The 23761-nt window shown below is 44.8% G+C and overlaps 1 protein-coding gene across 6 annotated transcripts in view; it reads left to right on the top strand.

Moving 5' to 3' along the window:
* CCDC148 (coiled-coil domain containing 148) overlaps positions 1 to 23358 on the top strand; it is a 1950480-nt gene extending 1927122 nt beyond the window's left edge. For all 6 annotated transcript variants that reach the window (XM_069616397.1, XM_069616394.1, XM_069616398.1 and 3 more), the window contains one exon: positions 22087 to 23358. In XM_069616397.1, the coding sequence (XP_069472498.1) occupies positions 22087 to 22233 (147 nt within the window). In that variant the 3' untranslated portion in view covers positions 22234 to 23358. The remainder of the gene's footprint in view (positions 1 to 22086) is intronic.
* The last annotated feature ends 403 nt before the right edge of the window (positions 23359 to 23761 follow it).

A 23761-nucleotide genomic window follows, 5' to 3' on the forward strand; every position in this document is an offset into this window, starting at 1 on the left:
TTTCTTGCTAGGCTTGTTGACGGTGGTGATCTGAATAAATGGAATAGTGTTCTTGGAATCCACAGTTCTGAATCCTGTCTCCATTTTTATGATAGTTAACAACCCAGCCATTGGTCTTCCCAACTGCTTTTTTATTGCTGGATTTAATGCGACTTCATATCCCTCGATGTAGGGGCATTCGCACATCCATACTTCCTGTAAGCAAGCCATATCTAAGTCTTGCAGCCAGTTTGATTGGAATAGGTGCAAGTGACCTCTTGTGTTCCAGGATCCAATCAAATAATCAGTTCGGTCCTCCGTTTTCTGACATTAATTTTTATGTTTTGAGTTCAAAGTAGCAGCTATCCACGTCCATTTGTCCATCGCGTTTGAGTTTTCAGCTGTTCTTTCACCACCATAAGTACGCTCATCCGCACTTGTTACTCCCGCTATAGTGATTTTAATCTGATCTCTTTCAGGGGGTGATGAAATACGTTGCTCTCTAGTTTCTTTCGATGGAACTTACGTTGGGCCTCATCACGACTTGGTCGGTAACGGTAATGCTATTAGCGCGGGCGGTATTAGCCCTACAGCCGAACTCCCCGGCGCTAATAGCGCCGGATCACGAGTTCGGCGGTAATGTAAGTCCCCATTCCCCACTGAGCCCATTCGGGAATGCCCCATTCCCCATTTGGCTCAATGGGGAATCTTCGCGCTAATACCGCCGGCGGATTTCCCGCCGGCGGTAATAGCGCGAATTTTTGGCGGATTTCCCCCCAGCTCAGAGCTGGGGAGAAATCCGCCGAAGTCCTGATTCGGCAGACCCTTAAATCCGGCGGTAATAGCGCTACCGCCGGATTTAAGGGTTACCGCCGAAGTCGTGATGAGGCCCATTGTCTCTAAATTAAGATGTTGCTCTTTGGGGAGAGCCATGTCTTCTTTTATTTTAAATTTAAGAGTATGGATATTTTCCATTTCGTCTTTTCCTTTCTCTGTACTCTCATTATGTTCAGATTTCTTTGGGATGCTTGTAAATTTTGGGTAAGTTGGTCGTTCACTTGGTTCTTTGATAGGTGGGGTTAGATTCTCAGAGTATCTGTAAATTTCAAACCCCAGCGACATGAGAACAGACTTCGCCTCCATAATCGTGTTGCTAGTTATTTTGGAATCAAGATGTAGGACCACTTTGCGTTTCTTTTTTCTTGTGGGAATTCTATGACTTTCAGATCATCCAATGTTATCAATCTGAGACTTGGCACTAAGTGAAATAACTTCATGACGTTATTTCGATTTAGAATTAATTTGTCGTTGTTATCTACACGTTCAGTTATTATTTTGTGCAGCTTTATTTGGACATCCTCATGATTCACCTTCTTTCTAACAATGTTTCTCGATCATTTGATGTTTTTATTGTTGTTGGACAGCGGACTAGGTAGTCACATTGGGACTTTTTTATCTCGCATGGTCAATTTGCCATCCGGGCTGTATGACCTGCAATCTCCTCGCTGGAACGAGACATGTTTGTCTTTGTGTTAATCGCTGACATAGTTGTCCTTTAATTTCATTCGGTCTAGCTGTTCCCATTTGTCATTTAAAGTCATGAAAATCGGGCTGCTAGCACATTCCAGATTCGGGGTGGGTGTCACGATTGGACAGACAATTGTACACGTTCTTGATTGTTTTATCACTTTCGCTCTTCGCTCAGGACTGGTATTATCATTGCATGCTTGATTGCAGGATACTTCTTCAGACTTGGGGGGGTATATCCATTGTCCTTTCCGTTGAGGGAGTATGCTATGCATGCGTTGTTTCCACGATCTCGTTATCTTCGTAAGTTGACATGTTCAGAAGCTCTTCTGAAATATCGATTGAGCTAACTGGTTTCACCGCAGTATCTTTTGCCGCAGTAGTCTCCAAACAGGTATTAACTGCCTCGGATACTTTTGTTTCGCTGTCAACTTTCTGACTTCTTGTATTGATCCTTTGGGTGTTATTTACTTCACCATTGACTGTTACATGTAGCGATTTTATATTTCGAAGGAATTTCCTTGCACCATTACCTCGCTTTGTATTTTTTGCGAGTTCGTTTTTCGATTTCTTGTTTGTGCATTGGGAACTTGATTTAATTTCTTTGGAGTTTTCTAAGGTTGATTTAGTTCCCTTAAAAATTTGGAAAATTCCTCTTTCGTCTTTTGTAATGTCAAACACCTCATCTGCCTCATAATTTGGTTGACATCCAGATGGCTTGTTAGCCTTTGAGGTTGAGGGTGTTTGAATGTCTTCGAGTGCAAGATTATCTTTTCCTAAGCTTTGTTTGAATGCTGTGCTAAAGGAAAAATCGTGAACTTGTCTCTTCTGCAAATTTACTGTGATTGGCGGTTGACTAGTGTTATCATCTTCCTTGATTGGTGAGGTTACAACGCTGTTACTCGAGGTAAGTGTCACACATTGATTTGTTAAGTCCACTGAGACTCTGTGTTCCATTTGCGCGTTCGTATCTTTGTAAGTATTTGTATTGATACATTCTGAAAGCACTCCATTAGATTTTTCTTCAGAGCCACCCCTATCTTCTGCTGGAGTTATACCAGTACTGTTGATTTTGGTTTGATCTGGGGAGATGACCAAATGAACGGGCGTCGGTTGATCCATTTTGTTAATTTGGCCCATCTCTCTCCTGCTCTCTTTTCTTTGTTCTTTCCTGGGGTCGTTGTTAAAAAGAGCCAGTGCTTCACGAGCCACTTCTGCAAACAGTTTATTTTCCGTAAGGTCATTCTTTTTTTGTTCAGTCAAAATATTTAATGAGGCATCTATTTTTTTGTTGCATTCATTTTGGACTCCTTTACCGATGTGGCTCTCATATCCGATTTTTAGTAATGTTGAGTTCATAAGTGCCACCAACGTGGTCAGATCCTTTGTTTTGTCATTTATAGCCTCATACATTTTTATAAATGGTGCAATGGATATCGACATGGAGGCCATAATTAAAGTTTGCAATTCCTGTGGAGAGGGACATCCAGTAACAGAGTCTGTCACTTTTTTTCCCTGTGATAGAGACTTAAATAGACTTGGGTTTTTCGTTCTCCTTATTTTTGGGTATCGACGGTCCATAATTGAAGAGTCTGTGTTTGAGGATTCAGATGATGAATCCACACTTTCCTCTCTTGATTGAGCCGTTTTGTTTTTCATCATCACTGTGTCGCAATCAGATACTGACACAATGTCTCTGTTGATTTTATTTCTAGACTGTGAACTGTTAAGGTTTGGTGATGGACTAATTTCAATGCGTCTTCACTTTCGTGAGCCTCTTGTCCATTGTTCTTTTTGCTGTTTTTGCTCATATACTTGGGGGGGGGGGGTCATCTTTCCACACGCTTTGTTGTGTGGTGGCATGGTTTTGATTTTCCGATTGCGTTTTTGGGTAGGATTGCACCATGCGAGATTGATTTAGCTGCGTTAAGTCATGCAATAACTTATTTACGACTTCCAAAGAGTTGCGTTTTCTTTGTCGTTTGTATTAGTTTGAGTTAATAGCACTTTAAATGGGTGAACAAGTTCACTAAGGTGTGTAGAATCATTAGGTTTTCTGCAGCTTCCAATGTGATCAGCAGACCCACCTAGATGTCCGGGTAAGATCACTCTTGGGTAACAGGACACTTCCTCGAATCCCTCTTCTGCCACATGGGATTTGTCCAAATTATCTTGGTGAATTCCTTCACGGAGTGCAGTATTAAATTTCATGTTTTAGTCTGTACTACTTGCAGTATCAGATGAGGCCTTTTGCCAGTCCTCCATGGCTGCTTTCGCAATTTCCACGTCTGAACTGCACGATTACAGCCTACAAGGGGACGCGTTCTGGCCTTTATTCTATTGGGTCGATTGAGTCAATTAAATTTGCGACCTCTTTCGGTGCATTGTGGGAATTGTGGGCGCGCCACGCCAAAACTTGCAGTTTTAGAAGTGTTGTGGGCGGGACATCACGGTCAATTATATGCACATCACTTGAACAGGCTGCCATTTGGTCAAGTTCAGAAATTTCCGACAAGATAAGGGGTGCAGAAGGCCAAGTGAAAGGTACAGAGTTACCGTCAGCCGTGACTACTGTGATTGCTGTATTTACTTTATTTAAAGGGTTGCCGGTTGAAACAGGATGAGCTATTCTTGCAGTGTCACTTACATCCTGTCGGCAGTTAGGTTCACTATTATCCATACTAGAGCATGACAAGTATAGACTTACTTGAGGCCGGTGTGGTCTGGGCCAGACGTCCTCTGCTTCCGAGGTCGCTGAAGGCATCTCGTGCTTTCACTGTGCTCGCGTCCTCGCGATCGTAGTTTTCCCATGAGCACTATCGCTCGACATTGGATCCTGGATCAAGGCAGACAGACTGTAGGGATTGGAGGGCAAGGGGACAGATTGAAAGTCCAGGGCCTCTCCTCCTCTCCTCCAATGACTCCAAAGACACTGCTTGACTCTGCGGCCGCTCCGCGGCACAAGTCAGTTTTTAAAGGAGTCACCGCCCAAAACAGTTGAAAGCAAAAAAATACTCAAAAGACAGCAGGTCACTCCTCAGTCCAAAGACTCTGCTTGACTCTGCGGCCGCTCCGCGGCACGAGTCAGTTTTTAAAGGAGTGGCCGCCCAAAACAGTTGAAAGCAAAAAAATACTCAAAAGACAGCAGGTCACTCCTCACTCCAAAGACTCTGCTTGATTCTGCCACATACCTTCTCAATCAGTAGCACTCATCCTTATCACAGTATGCTTTCCCCTGTTATCCTATACTTTCCTAACTGTAACAGCCGAGCAGGGGACCGCCGCAGAATCAAGAAGTGAAGCGCCCGGACATTGAAGTCTATCACCGCCAACAACCGCCGTCGCTGACCGGAGGCGCAGTGCTCCTTTTGCCTAAAACATTTGATTCAAGGACTCCGTTGCTCTTCACCGTCGACCGTTTTCGTCCTGACGGAGAAAGTCAAGGCCGCCAATGACTGAGGAGAATCCGCCGGTGGGTGTCCCGCCACCTGAAGACCACAGAGATGCCGACGACCCAACGCCCTTGTTGGGTCAAAGTTTATCATAATCTCTCTGCGGCAACGAACACTCGTCGTCGAGGTGCACTGCTCACTTCAGCTTGCAGGACGTTTTCGACCGATCGTCAACGAGCACAGAAAGAACCTAGGCTGCTGCCGCAAGGACAGTGTTCACTCTTTTCTTCACTGATTCTCGATGACCCGTGGCTCCTGCCTTGAAGGGAGTGCACTCAAGAAGGGCCCGTCAACCACTCACCGAAGAACGCTACTAAACTAGGTACTTTGTGGTCGTAGAACCTTTAGAAGGAATTGAGTCTATATTAAGCATAATTGGACTGGGCTTGTCAATACACTTTATTTTCAGGTTGCCCAGGTGGGGGGATCCTCGCACAGAACTGTCTCTAGGTAGACGGGGGTCTGTTCTACCATTGCTTGATTTAGCTTTCTTTCTTTCTGTGTCTATCGTTGATTCATCTTACAATCTGATTTGTATGCTGTTGTGGGGCTGTTAGCTGTGGATGCATTTTAAAGGAATCGATAGAAAGAGTGGTACCACATAGACCTGTCTATATTTGCCATTATAGCATTGCTAGAGTACAAAGGGCCTCATTACGACCCAGGTGGTAAGTTACCGCCTGGGTCGTACCTTTACCACCATGGCGTAAACTATGTTTACGCCATGGTGGTTGGCTGATTTACCGCCCCATTCCGAGGTTGGCGGGGAGGTAAGTCCCCAATCCCCATTTACCCTTCCCCATTCCCATTTTTGCCCCATAGGGCATAATGGGAGTGGGGAAGGCGTTAATTACGCCACTGTAAATTACGGTGGCGTAATTAACAACAAGGTCCCTTAGCGCCATGGATTTGAACACCTGCTAAAAGGAGGTGTTAAATCCTCCATGGCGCTAAGGGACCTCGGAATCAGGCGGTAAGGGTCGGCGCTGTTTACGCCGCCGTAAACCCCTTACCGCCTGGGTCCTAATGAGGCCCAAAGTGTGTTATTGTGATTGTGTACATAACGTGAACCTTATTTGTCTCCTGAACCCTGTTTTCACTAACATAGTATTTGGACATTCCTTTGTGGGTGCTTGGGGACTACACTGTACTTAAGAACCAGCCCTCCTGAGAGCTTAAGCCTTGTTTGCTCCACCATAGCTACCGAATAGAGAATCTTGGCAGGGGTACACTGTACTTACGCTCTGCGATATAGAGAGCAGGAGTGCAGATAACCCCCTCTAATCTTTACACCTATGTCCACAGAGAGGCTGAGGAAATTCTGCGTCAAGAGAGACAGAAGGGGGTAGGAGGTGGAACTGGATTTGGGTCTACTAGAATGTGCTTGTGGCTTTCTGAGGGCCAGACAGAACCACCAGCCCACAAACCCAACTCCTCCAATGCACCCCAACCCAAAGCTCTTTCCCTACCAAAGGCAACCTTAAGTACCACACCTTTGATCGTGCCCTTTTTAAAAGAGGTTCTCAGAACCACAGGCCCTTACTTCTTGGAACAGAAGTGATTACTTTACAAGGTCACGAGTTATGTCCTGGAAGAGGTCAAACAGAGGTCCAACTTTGATTTTATGTTTTAGGAACGCCGACCCTCCTGGGCCTCTGCCTGTTGTTAATTTTGCTGAATTCAGAGGCCCCAGCCCTGTTGTGCTCGCTCTCCATTCCCTCCCTCCAGCCCACTTCCACTTCTCTGTTGCCTGCCTCCCAAGCCCGCCCACCGTCCCCTGATTTGTGGCAGAGCAAGTGCTGCTAGGCCTACCGACCTGCATTGCCCACGCTCACTTCGTACCTAATTTGCAGAGGATGTGAGTGTTTTAGGAAAGCAGACCCCCATGGGCCTCTGCCTGTTGTTAAGTTTGCTGAATTTAGAGGCCCCAACCCCATTGTGCTCTCTCTCCATTCCCTCCCTCCAGCCGCTTCCACTTCCCTGTTACCTGCCTCCCAGCCCGCCCACCGTCCCCTGATTGGTGGCTGAGCAAGTGCTGCTAGGCCTACCAGCCCACACTGCCCACGCTCACCCCATTCCAGATTTACTGAGCAGGTCAGTGTTTTAGGAAAGCAGACCTTCCTGGGCTTTTGCCTGTTGTTAATTTTTCTGATTTTAGAGGCCTCAGCCCTGTTGTGCTTGCTCTCCATTCCCTCCCTTCAGTCCACTTCCACTTCCTTGTTGCCCAACTTCCAGCCCGCCCACCATCCCCTGATTGGTGCGTAGTCTTGATCTTAATTGACCTTCTGAGGGCAGCCCTCTGACCGTGCAGCCCCTGCGGCTAAGGGCCCCGAGGCAAAGGGCGGCTCCAACAGAGGCGGCTCCATATTGTGTCTGCAGATTTCAGCAGGGGAAGCCAGCGGGCAGCTGTCAAACAGCAGCTACAATCAAAGAATGAGTGGTCAGGGTGAAGGATAGAGCAATCACTCTACCCTGGAACCCATACTACTTAGCAAAAGCACCCACACGGTAATAGTGCTGTGAATATTAGCCTGCTTCACACTATAGGGAACTTTTCATGTTGATTTGATTCATATCTAGAAAATGCCATACTGTTATAGAACTGTTATTTTCAGACTACACACACTGTAATAGTACTGTGAACATTAGCCTGTGTCACACGCCAGGGAATTGTTCATGCTGAGTTGATTCATATCTGGCGGTGCCGTAATGTGATGGTGCTGTTATTTTCGGCTTGCGCCACACTGTAGCGGTGCTGTGAATGTTGCCCTGCATCACACCCCGGGGAATTGTTCATGCTGAGTTGATTCATATCTAGATATTGCCATATTGCCATACTGTGATACTGCTGCTATTTTCAGCTTGCATAACACTGTAATAGTACTGTGAATAGTAGCCTCGCGACAAACGCAGAGCGTCAGCATCTCAACGACACTGAGACAAACAGAGAACCCCCCTAAACAGCTGGAAAAAAGACGAGAACACCCAATAAGAGACTGGGAAGACCTCAACCCCCTCTCTTTGCACATCACCAGAACAGAAGGGCACTATCGAGACCCACAAAATACCATGCTTGACGACAAAGCTATGGTAGTAAACAAACCAACCACTAACCTAATAGACTGATTCAATGGAGAAGCAGCCTTCGCTAATCTTCAACCAATCGGCATCAATAGAGAAGCACCACGATTGAACAGTCCACTATCAATCTAGCAGACCGCTTCAATGAAGAAGCAGCCTTTGCTGATCTTCATCCAATCAATGACAATACAGAAGCACACAGATTCAACATCCCCAAACCGAAACAAGGAACAGCAAATAACAAAACCAGACCAGACAAAATCCACTGCAATCTAATCAATGCAAGGTCAATGTCCAAACATGCCACTGAAATCTATGATCTCCTATGTGACGGAGGTATCGACATCCTATTTATAACTGAAACCTAGACGACAACTACAAGATCACCCTCAACAACTGCCTGCCTAGCAACTTCAAATGTATCCAAGCAAACAGGAAAACCAAAAGAGGTGGGGACTGGCAATCGTCCACAAGGAACACCTGGTTATCAAATTGGAAGACCCTTTAAATATCGATAAATACAAATCATTAACCCTACGCCTATTAGTAAACCCCAAAACAAACCTGAAATTCGTATTGACATACAGACCACCAACCTATGATGCAGCCTTCGTAGATATCTTCACGGAGGCACTCACCATCCTAGCCATCGAACATGATCATCTGATTGTCCTTGGAGATTTCAACATCTGGTTCGAAGAAGAAACCACAATCACACAAAAATGTCTATCAAGCCAACTAGCAACAATTAATCTACAACAACTAGTCAAAGGAGCAACCCACATGGCAGGGCACACACTTGATGCAATCTTCGCCAATAAAAGCTCTTTACCACTGCACCCCCAATTCAAATACCCTGGAGCGACCACCTTATCATTCCCTTCATAATCTCACTGATCATTCCAATAAACAAGCAACAAGACAAACCACCAACCACCATGAAATGAAATTGAAAACCATCAAAAACTCCAACCTAACTGAACTCCTGGAACTCAGCAAACCGCAAGTAACAAATATGGAAGAAGCCGACATGGACAAAAAAGTAACCCTGCTTCACAACTGGATCACAACTACAATCGATGAAATAGCTAAAGAAAAACCCTTCACCACATCTCGCAAAAGTGCAGCAGCAAAATCGTTCACCCCACTACTCAGCACCATGAAAAGAAAAACATGAAAACTGGAACTAGAATGGAGGATCCAAAACGACAATGGAAATAAATAGAAATGTCAACAGCATATCCGCTCATACAAAAAGAAAATGTAAAAAGCAAAAAGGAAATACTACGACAACAGAATCTTCAAAGCACCAAACACCCAAAAAGAACTCTTCAAAATCATAAATGAAATAAAAATCCACCTGGCTGCAACAACATGCCAATACCTTCGGTGAAACTATGCAATGACCTAGCAGACCACTTCAAAAACAAAATCACTACCATCCAACAGACCATACAAAACAGACCAAGAGATCAGACTCCGGAACCCACCCACACTTGCAAGGAAAACCCAAGCAAACTACAAAGCTTCCCCAAAATATCAGTGGATACTTTCGTCAAACTGGTATATCAAAGCAACAAAACAGGTTCCCCTGAGGATCCCTGCCCCCTGTACATATACAAATCTATCCTCAAACAAGGAACTCCCATGGAATACCACAGGAATGTCCTCAACCTTTCAATCTCTACATGGAAAGTGCCACAGTCCTTCAAATCAGCATACATCAGGCTGCTACTAAAAGAATACAGCTGGTAATGTAGAGGACCTCTCCAATTACAGACCCATTTCCAACATCCCATATCCTGCTAAACTGCTCAAAACATACATATTCAAAACAACCCAAGAATTCATAGAAGAACACTGCCTACTGGACCAGGCACAAGTTGGTTTCAGACCAATGAGAGGAACGGAATCAGCACTTCTCTCAATATGGGATGACCTAAAAGCAAACGCAGACTCTGACAACAGTACAGCCTTGATACTTCTAGACCTCTCTGCGGCCTTCGACACAGTTAACCATGACGTCCTCATTACGAGATTGGAAGGATTGGGAATAACAGACGGCGCTTTACAGTGGATCAAATCTTTCCTAACAAACAGAACAGAGACCATATGGATGAAACCTTTCAAATCCAACCCAAGAGATTCCACATGCGGTATACCACAAGGATCATCATTCTCCCCATTATTATTCAAAATCTACCTATCTGAACTAATCAAGATCATGAAATGACACAGCCTCACCTGCTACAACTACGCAGATGATACACAAATAGTCTTTAAAATACAAGACACTCAAGAAGAAAACACAACACTTGAGAACGGAGACAACCACGACATCCCTTGGCCAAGGGAACTCGGTACAACCCCAACTCCATCACCGATTGTAAATCACCTAGGAGTGAGTCCTGATAGACAACAAACTTACCCTAGAGCCACAAGTAAACGCTCTGCTTCTTTCTCCTGCGAGCGGCAAAGGTTCCCCACCATTCCTGTCATTTGCCAACAAAACACTCGCCATCATCGCTCTCGTTATGTCCAGAGTAGATTATGCCAATAGCCTACACCTGGGTATGCCTGAACAACTTCTAAAAAAACTACAATGCATACAAAATGCGGTGGCCAGATTGCTCCTCAAACTGCTCCTCAAACTACCCTGAAGAGATCACATCTCACCAGTGCTAAAAACACTACATTGTCTACCGATAAAGCAGCGAATCACATTCAAATCAATGTGCATCACGCACATAGCAATCCACAACCAAGAGGCAGAGTTCCTGAGCCACAAATTAAGCATATTCACACAACAAGAGCAGCAGCGACATCCGCCTGGAACTGAAACCTTACAACAAAAGAAAACTCAGAGATTCTTCTTTCTCTCACCTCGCACCAAAAACTTGGAACGACTTACCTCCGTCGGCATAAAATTGTTATAGGCTTATCGCAAGAAATGCACCTCACACCCGAAAAGCAAGCATTGATTACCAGGAAATGGGCGGGTGGTACTTTAGCTTGTACATATTCGGTATATGCCCGACGGGTGCTGACCTGGATAGTGCCTACAGTACCCTTTAAGGTGACACGGTCTAGGGCTGATGATGAGGGCAGAAGGGTGCTGGTACAGGGACTATTAGAAAATGTAGATGTTTGTTTAATAAATACATATGCACCCACCCATAACACAGCAGCCTTCTTCCAAACTCTGTACCCTAGACTCAGTCCCCACAGAGATGGTGCTGTGATATGGGGAGTTGACTTTAACTGTGTCCTGAACCCTGCTATGAATAGGTCAGACTCCAAGGTCCAGAAACCAACCCTGCCGGCTAGAGCCTTACAGTCATTTGAGCTTGTGAACTTCTGGAGATCGCTTCACCCACAAGCTAGGCACTATTCCCATACCTCCTCGGCCCATGCCGTTCAAAACAGATTAGACTATTTCTTTGCAGGAAAGGACATCATAGAAGACTCCATGACTGCGGATAATAAAAGTACAGTACTGTCTGGCCACATACCACCATAATTGCAATGGCGCTATGTGCCTCTGAGGCTCCCAATCCCTACGTGGAGATTGAGAAGCGAGGCTCTGTTGGACCCCGCTTTCCAGGACCACCTGAGAGATAGTATATGGAATACTTCCGGTACAACGAGGGTAGTGTACCCTGGGCGGGTTCCCTATGGGAAGCTTTGAAGGTGGTTGTCCGAGGCATTGCAATAGTTAAGTCAGGGGGCATTCAGGCTTTGCTCCGCAAGGAATTAACCGCTGTGGAGGACCCACTGCTGGCACTGAAACAATCCTATACAGACCCGGGTAACAGGCGTGGGAACAAAATGGCCCTGCGGCAACAATGCTTGAGCTGCTGGGGACGATTAGGGAAACATAGCTACACAAGGTATGTAGAGAGGCAACATGCTGAAGGGGACAAACCGGGCAGACTACTAGCATGGCTATGCAAGAAGGAAAAACAGCGTACTCCCATTTATTCTATGCAGATGCCACAAGGCACCATGTGTTACACAAAGGAGGGAATTAAAACAGTCTTTTTTGATTTCTACTGAAATTTATATCAGGAAACAACTACGCCCACAATCCCGGCTTTAGAGGAGATACTAGGCGAGATAGATCTTCCCAGACTAGACAGAGACACGGTTAGGGAGCTAGATGCCCCCATCACGGCCGAGGAATTGATTAATACTATTTGGGCATTACCCACAGGGAAAATCCCGGGCTCGGATTGTTTGCCCGGGGAGTTCTATAAAGAATTTGCTACGGACTTAGCCCTGCACCTTCTGAAGGCCTTGAACGAGGCGAACGACTCCGGCCGTCTTCCACTTACTATGAGGGAATCTGCAGCGGACAATGTGCCACTGCTGAAACCCAGCAAACCTCTACAAGAATGCGGCTCATATAAATCCTTGTCTATGCTTAACCAGGATAGTAAAATCCTGACTGCGACATTGGCCAATAGGTTAAAGAGGGTCATTCACACTTTGATACACTCCGATCAGACGGGCTATGTGCCAGGCAGGAATATGTCTTGGAATCTGAGATGCCTACATCATAGCATGCACAGCACCGCCTCCTGGGAGACACTGTGTGCTATAGCTGCTCTTGATGTGATAAAGGCAATTGATTCCATTAAGTGGGATTGGCTACACTCCACCCTACGGGGGTTGGGCTTTGGCCTGTATTATCTGAGGTGGGTGGAAATCATATATAAGGACCCGGTAGCAAGGGTCAGAACGGGCAGACATTTCTCTAAGCCATTGGTGTTGGAGAAAGGCACTAGAAAGAGCTGTCCCTTGTCCCCACTGCTGTATATTCTCGCTATTGAACTGATTGCCGTGTCCCTGAGAATAGAGTATACCACGGCAGGTATACCGATCATGGGAACACAACACCTGATCTCCATGTACGCTGATGACACGCTCATATATGTACAAAACCCTGAAGATAATTTAGAAATGATAATCAAAGTCCTTGCCAGCATTGCTCAGTTTTCAGGTATCACAGTTAGCATGGATAAGTCCTCTTTGTTCCCATTAGCCAGTCTAGCTCAGACACTACCCAGCAATCTGCCTGTGCTGGCCCTGAAGTGGTGCGCCATCACATTTTGCTATCTGGGGGTGGATATTTTTCTTGATCCGGTCAAAGAACATGATGCAGAGGGCCATGATGGGGATACAGAATTCCATGATATTCTGGAAGAAGTCACCATTGTCAGTAATGTGTAGAGCGGCACTGTAGAAAATGGTTGTCCTCCCTAGGCTCCTACACTACTTTGCAAACATCCCATATAATATCCCCAAGGCCTTCTTTAAAATGTTAGACTTCTTGTGCAGGGGATTTTTGTGCCATGGTGGCAGATGTAGGGTTGCATTAGCCTCACTACAGAGACCGTACGAGGAGGGGGGGCATTAGAGTCCCGCATTTTGAGCTGTGCTATATAGCAGGACAGCTCCAATTCGTGGTTGGCTGCCTAGCAGATGAACCCACCCCAGACACCATGCTCCTACAACCAGCGTGCCGGGCTTCTTCCTGAAAGAGTTGCTGTGGAGCAAACGGTTGCAACTCGAATGCCAACCTTATTTGGTTTCGCTGGGGATTCAGCTGTGGGATAGGGCACTAGCGCCAATAAAAATGAAGGACCCGTTCTCCGTACCGATCCCCCTGGCCGCTCTGGCCCCGATGGCATCTCAAGTACATCAGGGTATCTGGGTACACTGGGAACCCAGAGGCATTGCCACAATAGGTGACCTGCTTACAGGTACCTCCTTTACTCCCTTTTTGGAATTGGCCAATACCACAGGACTCCACCGTGGCCAGTACCTGTTGTATTGCACATTGAAGAACCTGATAACAAGTAGGTAGCCAACGTACACGGAAACAGCAGAAGCCCTTGCCTCAATTGACACAATGTATGATATAGCCGAAGGCCTCTTCACATGCCCCAAAAAGTTACGCCACGTCTCAAAAATGAAAGACTACGTGTTCATACTGGCCAAACGGCGAATAGCAATTGCCTGGAAGTCTCCGAAGTGCCCGCGCATAGAAGATCTGTGGCTTGACCTTTAAAAAATGGTCACAACCCGAAACAACAGCTTGGCTGAAAGCAGCGCATGTGAGCCCCTCTCACACTAATGCTGGGATCATGGCATGGAACACAATTACACAAACACTGTTCACATTGTCCGCTGCAGATCCGGAGCCGGGACTAGAACCCCCTGCAAAGGCGCAAACCGATTAGTCACAGCATTGACCTGTATCATGGAAGCATCGAGACCCGATTAGCAACATGGGGGGGGTGGGAAGTTGTGGGTGGGTGTTGGGAATGTTAAAGTTTTAGTTGGATGTTTGCCAGGCTGGTCAAAGATTTGGTAATTGCTATGTGTATTAACTTATACAGTTGTTTATTGTGTATGTTTGTCTACAAATTTCAATAAAGCCTGTTTAAAAAAAAACAATGGCTCTTTCTCAGACACAGGGGTGGTGTGGGAAACGTTTAAAGTATGCTCACAGGGCAGCTGTATATCTAGAGAGGGGGGATGTGCCGATGGCCCTACGGAGCACCCGAGGGAACCTACAATACCCCATTACACGGCTATAGGGTACATAACTGGAGGGGGCGAGCCAGATATGAGAAGCAGCTTAGAAACAAAATAAAATAATTTGCTGACTTTTTGGATAGGGAGGCTAAATACTTAGAAGGACCTACAGTGGTGGCAGCTTATGGGGAAGGAGATCAGCCAAGTAGGATGCTAGCGTGGACCCCGCAAGGAGAGGGAACCCATGAATATAGTATAGGTGGTTAATACAGCTGGCCTGATTGTCAGAGACAACTGTGCCATCAATGAGGTTTTCCAGGACAATTATGCATCTCTGCATACGTCCCAGACAGAGGCAGGCTTATCTGAGCTGTGTGCATTCTCGGACCAGGTCACCCTAGATAGTTCTGGATCCAGATCAATCCATGCTCCTGAATACTCCTCCAATGGCTGAAGAGATCAAGAAGGTGATGAAATCACTGCTGAATAATAAGGTCCCCTGGGACAGATGGCCTCGCAGCCGGGTTCTATAAGTAGTTTTGTTAGGCCTGATTTTCTATACTCTGGCCTAGTGGACAGGTGTATAGAACGCCAACCTATATTGTGACAGGGACACATCTGGGAGCTGTAGCCAAACCAGTACAAGGTAGCAAGGTGAGTGGTCTAGGCTAAGTCTCAAGAGGTGGTGAGCGTGTAAGTGGTCCACAATGAGCACACACAGTGAAGCAGTTGAGGAACACACTTAGACAAACAGGTATAAAAATACTTCTTATGGCCAAAACACTCAGTGAAAAATGACTACCAACAGGTCATATTATCACTCAATACTAAACATTACATACATACATACAATTACTGGAGTAGGGAAAAAGGGAAAAATACATATCAAATCCCTGAAAATGAAGGTACAGATTAGTATTAGCACTACTACTAGTCCATAGAGATTCAATCCTAATGTCAGAAATCCATCTCTAAGATGTGTGGTGCCTTGTGCCCAAATGTTCAGCAAAGTTTCACACAATTAATGAAGCTGTAAAAAAATTAAGGTAGGTTCTCCTGGGTCCAGTAAACAGTGCCAAGTATCAAGGGACGAGTTAAACTAGCTAACAAACATGTTCCCAACTTTTGGAGTGCTTGTGTGAACAAGCAATGACAAAGCCAAAGTAATCTAAAAGTTTCTAAAAGTTACCAAACCAAAGGGAGTTGGGGGAGCAGGTATGTAACACTGTAACTCACCCCTGTACTCTAATTCTTTGTGAGATTTGGCAGGTCGGTTGAAGATGGTCCAAGGTTGCTTTTCCCGCCATCAGCCTTAGCCCTTGATCCCCAGGGGTTGCAGAAATGTTTGAGGGTCCATAAAAATGATTGATTGATTGAAGTGTATCAAGGTGCAACCAGGCAAGGGAGGGGAGATAAAGGGGGGGGGTGGGGCAAGACAAACAATCTTACTAGGCCTAGTGTCATTTAGATTGTACAAGTGCGTAACAAGAAGTGCAGGAGAGAGGGTGAATGGCAAAGTGCACACAGAGCAGCAGAACCCTGAGTAAGTGAAAGGAAGGCTGTGGGACTACAGGGGGCAGCCTAGTAGTGCCATGTTAACCAGGCGGCAGTGCAAGGTCAGCCAGAAGAGAGAACTGTTCTGAATGTACCCCCTGTATTCATTTATGTGTATAATTCATTGATCAGCCCTGAAGGTGGAGATAGGCTCCGAAATGCATTGCCTATGAGCCCTATACCGCTAAGGTAGCTGTTTGCCCTCACCTTTTTTTGATTCAATTTATTGGATTAAATAACTGTTTGCATAACTACTTGTGGACTTATAACTACTTGTGGAGATTGCTTTCATTTTTCTATAACCTGTCAAGGATTACTTGATAGAACTATACCTAACTATTGTTGGAACATACACTGCAGCTTTGTTTAGAAGAGCAGTCTGTGAGCATCTGTCTTTACTGGGTAGTTCCACCTGTTTTTTTTCCAGACTTTAAATGGTGCACACAGGAACTGAGATACCTAGGAGTAGTAGTCGCCACCAACATCTCTACTTTATATGTTGAGAACTACGAAAAAAAACCTTACGCAGCTGGAATTTAAAATTGAAGTATGGGTACACCTTCCTCTCTCACAAGCAGTACGGTTAGCATTAGCATAGTCGCCAAATTATTGATATTTTAATAATGTGCCAATAGTCTCTCATATGAAGTTTTGTGTTTGAGTCAGAAGCATGATGGTCAGATTAGCATGGGCAGGCAAACAACCCAGAATAGCATATGACACACTCCGTAAACCTTATGAGGGGGTATGGGGGGTGGACTTCCCAGATATGTTTCTTTATTATATAGCAGCCCAGGTACAATGTGCGTTCTGGTGGTGGACTCCATCAGTGGAGCTACCACATGTGGGAATAGAGATGACCACAACACACCCTGATGACCTACTGGTGGTCTTGTGGGGCAAACGTCAAGACCCACATAAAGAAACACAAGCAGTGGACACTACATACTGGGTGTGGGACAAGCTGGCACAGGTCATGGGAGAGGAATGCCTTTATACACCAGACTTCTCCATATATGGGGAACGTGGGATCAAGGTGAATAAAGAAAAACATTTCTAAGTGCACTTTGAGGGATTAAGGAATTTGCACTCTGCAGGATCTGTTTTCTGAGGGCAGGTTTCTTACCCTGGAGCAAATAAAGGATCGAGGTAAATGTAATGCGGTCACTGTGCTCCTGTACCATTGGCTTAAACATGAGATACAGTCGTTCTGGCCATATGCCTACCAGTTGAACCCATGCCTGTGCAAATAGCAGAATACATTACAGCACCCCCAAGGTACACCAATCTGGTTTCCTCCTTGTATAAAATGATTAAAATGCAGAGGGCTGACATGGATGACAGGGCTTAAAAGAAATTAGATATATCTCTGGGGTGGTAATGACAGCGTTTCAGTGGAAAGCAACATGCATGCAGACAAGAAAGGTCTCTATTTCCAACAGATATGGACGGACCCACTTTAAATATTTGCACCAAATGTACTGTACACCCAACCAGCTACATAGGACTACCCCGGCAGATCCACTGAATGTGGGAGATGTCATCAACCCACGCGGTCTTCCTACATCTGGCGTGGCAGTGCGGGCAGGTGAATGAGCTATGGCAGCCAATTATAGAGGCAGTGGGGGAGATGCTAGGGTAAGCTGCGCCAGACTACCCACTGGCCTAGCTACTGGTGATATTTGCAGGAGAGGGTTTGCAAACAAACCGACTGCTGAGCATGGTGTCTGTGGTGACTCACTCCTTAATAGCTAAAACTTAGTTTAAGGGAACAGCACCCCCATTTGAGCACAGCTTGAGATGCATGATGGACTGTGAAGTGATGGAGACATGTTATGCCGCCTCGCTCCCTGCCAGGAGCAGGCACAAGGACATATGGGCCCCACTGAGGACCTTTGTGTTGACTCAGTCTATCAAATCAATCAAAACAAAATTTATTTGGCTGTTTAAACCATCAAAACACACATTATAGATTGTACATTATTCATAGTGGTTTATAAATATAGACGGTAGGTGAAAGATAAAACATTAAAAGAGATTAAAAAATAACTAAAGATTACTTTATCAATTTCATTAAAGCTCTTGTTCTCCTAAGCCGTGCCCTGGACAGATATGTCACCACATTTTGCACCATGAGAGGCTCACTAGTTATTGTACAGAAATGTAGTGCGTCCACTACCCTGCGTATATTGTTTAGTCTAAACATGGGTAGTAGACATTATGAGGAACCTGAGGGTGTCCTCTCTTCTTTTCCCCCCGGTATCCTCTTCACAGGTGGTCAGGGAAAGGCGATACCTTTTGGATCCTGACTCTGGGGGTGGATTTGCAAGGGTGGATCACCTGGGTGGTGAAGACTTGGGGAGTGGGGAAAGGACATCCTTAGGTGAGACATTGTATCCCCCATTTCCCTTTCACCACGACCCCTCCATCCCTCAAGTCTTTATAGGCTTGTGTCAGCCCTTTCCCTGTGATTCCCCTAAAATATTCCCCAGATTGCACCGGTATGGTACTGGGACGAGGAGGAGGACAACAAGAGCAAAGCAGGACTACTGCTTTAATGGTGAGCGGATACTGCTTTAATGGTGAGCGGAATAGTCCTTTTTGGAACGAGAATGGAGGCAGAAACTTTAAAAGTTGGAATCCCGAAAGAAATGGAGTCAGCTGTGAGAAAACGCCCACAAACTTCTGTGGGCAGGAAAACCTCTCCAGTGTGGCAGTGTGACAGGAGAAGCACTTGAGACCAGTGTAAAAGTGCAGAGCGTATGTAGCGGTAAATGAAGGTACAGGACTCTGGAGGCCAGTGACAACCCGTAAGAAGGAGGCTGGTGAGACCAAAGGAAACGGTTATGTGAGTCCTGCATCACAGAGGAAGCACTGCTGGGTGTGCGTGAGCCACAGAAGACCGCTGGGAGAAGACGTGAGGGACCACACGGAGAGAAAGAAACCTGTGCTGGCGAAGGACCATCGCAAGAAGCCGTAAATCTGACCGGTGAGTAAAACCCCAGAAGGGGCACACCAGGCTGGCAGGCAGTCATAGAAATAAAGCTATGGACATTGATATAAATGGAAAACACGCATTGGTAAGCAAGTTAAAGCAGATCTAAAGGCATTTTGAATACCAAACTAAATGAAAGCAAGTTAAAGATCTAAAGGCATTTTGAATACCGAACAAAATTAAAGCAAGTTGGCAACACTCTTGCATCTTGAGAGGAGTGAAAGAAAGATTGTGAATCTTACTGAAAAGAAGATTTTGAACTGCATTGAAACAATGAACTCACTTTAACTGAAAACAAGTACTAGCAAAGCCGAGAGAGCACAAAACGTTGTATGCATGATATGAGAAATCCAGCACTGACCAAAGCCAAGAAAATGCAAATAACTATATTATAGGGAAACAAGCATTGGCAAGAGCCACATGAAACAGAAGAAAGTTTAACAAGTGCATGGTGGCCAACCAAGCCATGATACAGTGTCAGGAGAGTGTGACACATGTGCCGAGTAGAAGCAGTGGACTGTTGTTAATGGAAAAGCAGTCAAAGAGGGGTACCGGTTGCGTGACCTGTAATGGATGGACCACGTGGTCGACCACTGTGCCTAGACCTGGTGCCCCCTGAATGGAAAAGCTACTGAAAACACCTATAAAAAAGCTTGTGTTGTGCAAAGACGTTGTTGTGACTTTGAAGTTGTGTTATTTTTGAAAGATGGAAGATTAGAACTCTTGGGAAAGGAAAGCCCCCTTAAGTTGTTTTGTTTGAGAGTTGAAAAATTTGAACTCTTGGGAATGGGAACCCCTATGCTTGATGAACTACTTTGAACTTGGGAAAGGGCAGCTGATTACAAGCCAAAGAGCTAGAAGATCATCTGAACTTAATTTTGAACAATATTCATGTTGATGCTTACCTCCCTACACATTGCATGCAGTTAGTTGTGAGGGCAAGTATAGGTTTTGGACACAGACAGAAGTTTTACTTTGAAAACTTACTGACACAGACTACCCTAATTTTCTTTAGGTGGAGAAATCCCACCTTAGCATAGGGAAAGGTAGGCATGATTCCACCCTCCCTTTTTGAGTTAATACAACTTTGTTGAAAGCGCTTGAACCTGTTGTCTGTGTCTGACTCATGATGCCTTCACAGTATCTGGATGTTAGTGAGTGATAACCAGGGCATAGCAACAAAAGGTGGGAAACTGTCTCATTTAGTGCCCCACACATCAAACAGACTGCTGTGTTATTTGTGAACCATTTCACAGTGTAAGTGGACATTTTTACAGAGTGCCATCTCTCAGGTTCATGAGAAGTGACGTGCATAGGGTAGTTTTATTGGTTCAAGGTAGAGCTTGGAGACCACACAAAGGTTTCTGCACCCCTGAACACTCGCTGTCTTGGCCAGGTTCGAACATCCCTTAGTCATAGCCAGTGGTTGTTCCCATAGATTAGCCAGATCAAATTTGTGTAACAAATTTGCGTACCCAATATTTGACCTTTTTGAGCCACAGAGTTAGGCACTACATTCCAGCAATATAAAATCTCTCAACGTGGATCTATAGTCTGATAAAGCTCGAGAAGTCCACACACATATCCAGAATAGCAGTGGTTTGAGAGATATAATGGGCCTCATTCCGACCTTGGAGGTAACCACGCCGCTATTTGCGACATGGCTGCCTCCAAAATCGTTCCGACTCCGCCCTGGTGAATGGAGTAATTACCGGTCCATTCCAAGGTTGGAGGGACCGGTAATTCCCCATTCACCAGGGCCCCTTCCCCATTCCCATTTGAGGCCCTATAGGGCTCAATGGGAATGGGGAAGGCGCTAATAATGGTACCGTAAATTACGGTACCGTTATTAGCACTAAAGTCCCTTTGCGGGTCCTTCCTTAACGCCTGCTAAAAGCAGGCGTTAAGGAAGGACCCGCAAAGGGAACTGGTAGTAGGCCGGTAAGGGTTTAACGGCACCGGTCTCGTTACCGGTGACCATTAACCCTTACCCGCCTACTCGGAATGAGGCCCCATGTCTTCAATGAGCCGGAGAGCGCATTCTAAATGTAAGATTATATTAGGAGTTCCCTTTGGCTGGATGAGCAGGGATTTAAAAAAGTAATTTTCTGTAACGCCCAACAAGGCTGAATTGGCATATCCCCAGATCTCTGCCCCATGCTCACGCAGCCTGTAGCCTATATATATATGCAGTGCTGGGGACAGTGCACCCACACCATGTGACAATGAAAACTTTCTTATGTCCCCGCCATATTTTTCCAGTTTCAGGTTTGCCTTTGACACATGCTCTGTCCACGAACCATTCTCAGCAAACCACAGGCCAAAAGAGTTGTAGGCTGCCACTTGTTCCAGTGTTTCCCCATTGACTTCTATGTGTTGAATCATGACAATGCAGAGATAACATAGGTACATGTTCTAAAGATCAAGTGAGGTGGAAGGGCTCGGCACTAGTTACCATGGGGTGGTATACTAAGAAAGACGGAGGAACAAAGGCACACTTTAAAGGGGGATGGCAACGGATGGTGTGATTTGGATGTTTAGGAGGCCAGTGCACATGGGCACTCTCACCCAGAGGATGTGGAGGTAGAGCGGGAAAAGGGATGGGAGAGAGGGGGGCTCCATTAAGATGTTAGTACTCTATGTATCCCTGCTATTGGAGTAGATATGTGTTACTGTGTAGTTTAAAAGTGTATTATCTTTTGTATGGTTATACAATGTCGATGTGAAACATGACTAAGAGAATACAAAAAATAAAGTTTAAAAAAGAGTTAAAACATTTTTTTAATGCAAATACTCTATTATCTCGGAAAACTGTGCCCTATATTTATTATGGAGTAGTTCAAATAGGTGCAAAAGTAAATGGTATAAGGTAAAAACGTTTTAGGGCAGATTTCGGCATGTAATTTCATGATTTATTTGAGTCATAATGCAGTGTATTTCTTCTCCCATGAACAGATCATTTCAGATCCAAGAATCCGAATAGAGATGGCTCTTCGAGAAGCTGGACTACATAATACACTCTATGCAAAAGAGGTTTTGCCAAAAATCGCTCCACCGAAACTCCCACGAAAAGACATGGAGTCTTCTGTTTTTAAGACATGATATTGTTTCAGTTGTGAAGTCTCTTGCTCACAATAGAGCCTTCAACATTTGTATTTGTATGGATTTTAAAAGATTGCTGACTTTTTTGTTATTATACCCATTCCTAATTGGAATCATCGTAATGCCGAGTGAGTTGTAATATGTTGTGGTTGTCAGGCAGCAGATGGTCAACCCTGGATGGAAGGCACTAGCAATCTTGACAAATGAATCGAAACGAGAGAAGAGGGAGAACAGTCTTATACATAAGTGGTGCATACAATCAACAGACAAACTTGTAATGTTTATCATATGATGCCCTCAGAGTTCCATCATGAAAATAAATAAGTCCTATCAGCTCACCATAGAATTTATTTACTATTAGATGTGTATTTCCTAATTTTTAGGAATGTTCCTGGCTAGATCCTGACTTCTAAAAGACCCACGAGCATGCCCAGTTAGAATACATCTGCTTCATGCCGGGGTACTGTTGGGCTCAAATTCATTGAAAATATGAATTTGTTTTAATTGATCTGTCTTCACCGTCGTGCAGAGTTGTTTATCTACATTAAGATCTAATATTCTTCTAAAAGGTCTAGAAAATGTTATTGTACTTTTCACAATCATTACAATAGCCTCCACTTCGTAGTAGTTTTGTTATGAAGTGCACCATAATTGTATGTGACTGCCCTCCTTAAACGGAGGTCTATACATACAAATCAACGTTTCAGCGATAGAATGATGAAATCAATACTTTTTTTTACATTTTAATTGATCAAGAATCCAATCGATGCCTATGACAGTATATAGGTATAGATATTTAGCCCATATTGGACTATTTAATATAAGCTGCATCTACTGGTCAAACATTTTTTGTCATTTAAAGGTTCTAATCTTTGTTCGGGAATTGCCTTGCATTTTGTATATGTGATGGAAACACTGTCATATTTGTGCTATGTCTGACTGAAAGTATGTCAGTATATTTAATAACAAAGCTGTAGGTTACAAATGCGTTGGCAGATAGTGTTTTTCTATAAATAAATATCAGAAGGAATGATGGTGTTGTATTGCTATGCTAGAGCTATGTGGTGACATGATATTGATCTGTATCATATTAAAGCATTGACGTGTTACTGGTCTCTCAAAAAATGATTGTGTGGTTTGTTGTGTAGAGCAGTCAGGGAGTAATCAAATATGATTGAGTCATACTCGAGGCCTTGGGCACGGAAGATATTTGGAAGGTTGAACTCATCACCCAAGAGGTTTATAGGGACCTTAGTGTCAGGAAGCAGCACAGGTTATCACTGAGATCACTGGCTTCATAGGTATCGGTTCTCTCTGGAAGCACATCAGGGGTTAACTCAGTCTTTATCCACATGTACCAAGCTATCGGTAAAGATGCAGCCCACATTCCTATGGACTCGTCTACAAAAGCTACTTGCCAACTCATGCCCATTGCCTTTCAAATTCCCACATTGTGGTATTTCGTTGTCCTGCCATGATCCCAAAAGAAGACTTTGCCTGCCTATGCTTTGTCTTCGGAAACTTGTGC

This window comes from Ambystoma mexicanum, chromosome 9 (genome assembly GCF_040938575.1).
Source record: "Ambystoma mexicanum isolate Mex_15411 chromosome 9, UKY_AmexF1_1, whole genome shotgun sequence".
NCBI lineage: Eukaryota > Metazoa > Chordata > Amphibia > Caudata > Ambystomatidae > Ambystoma > Ambystoma mexicanum.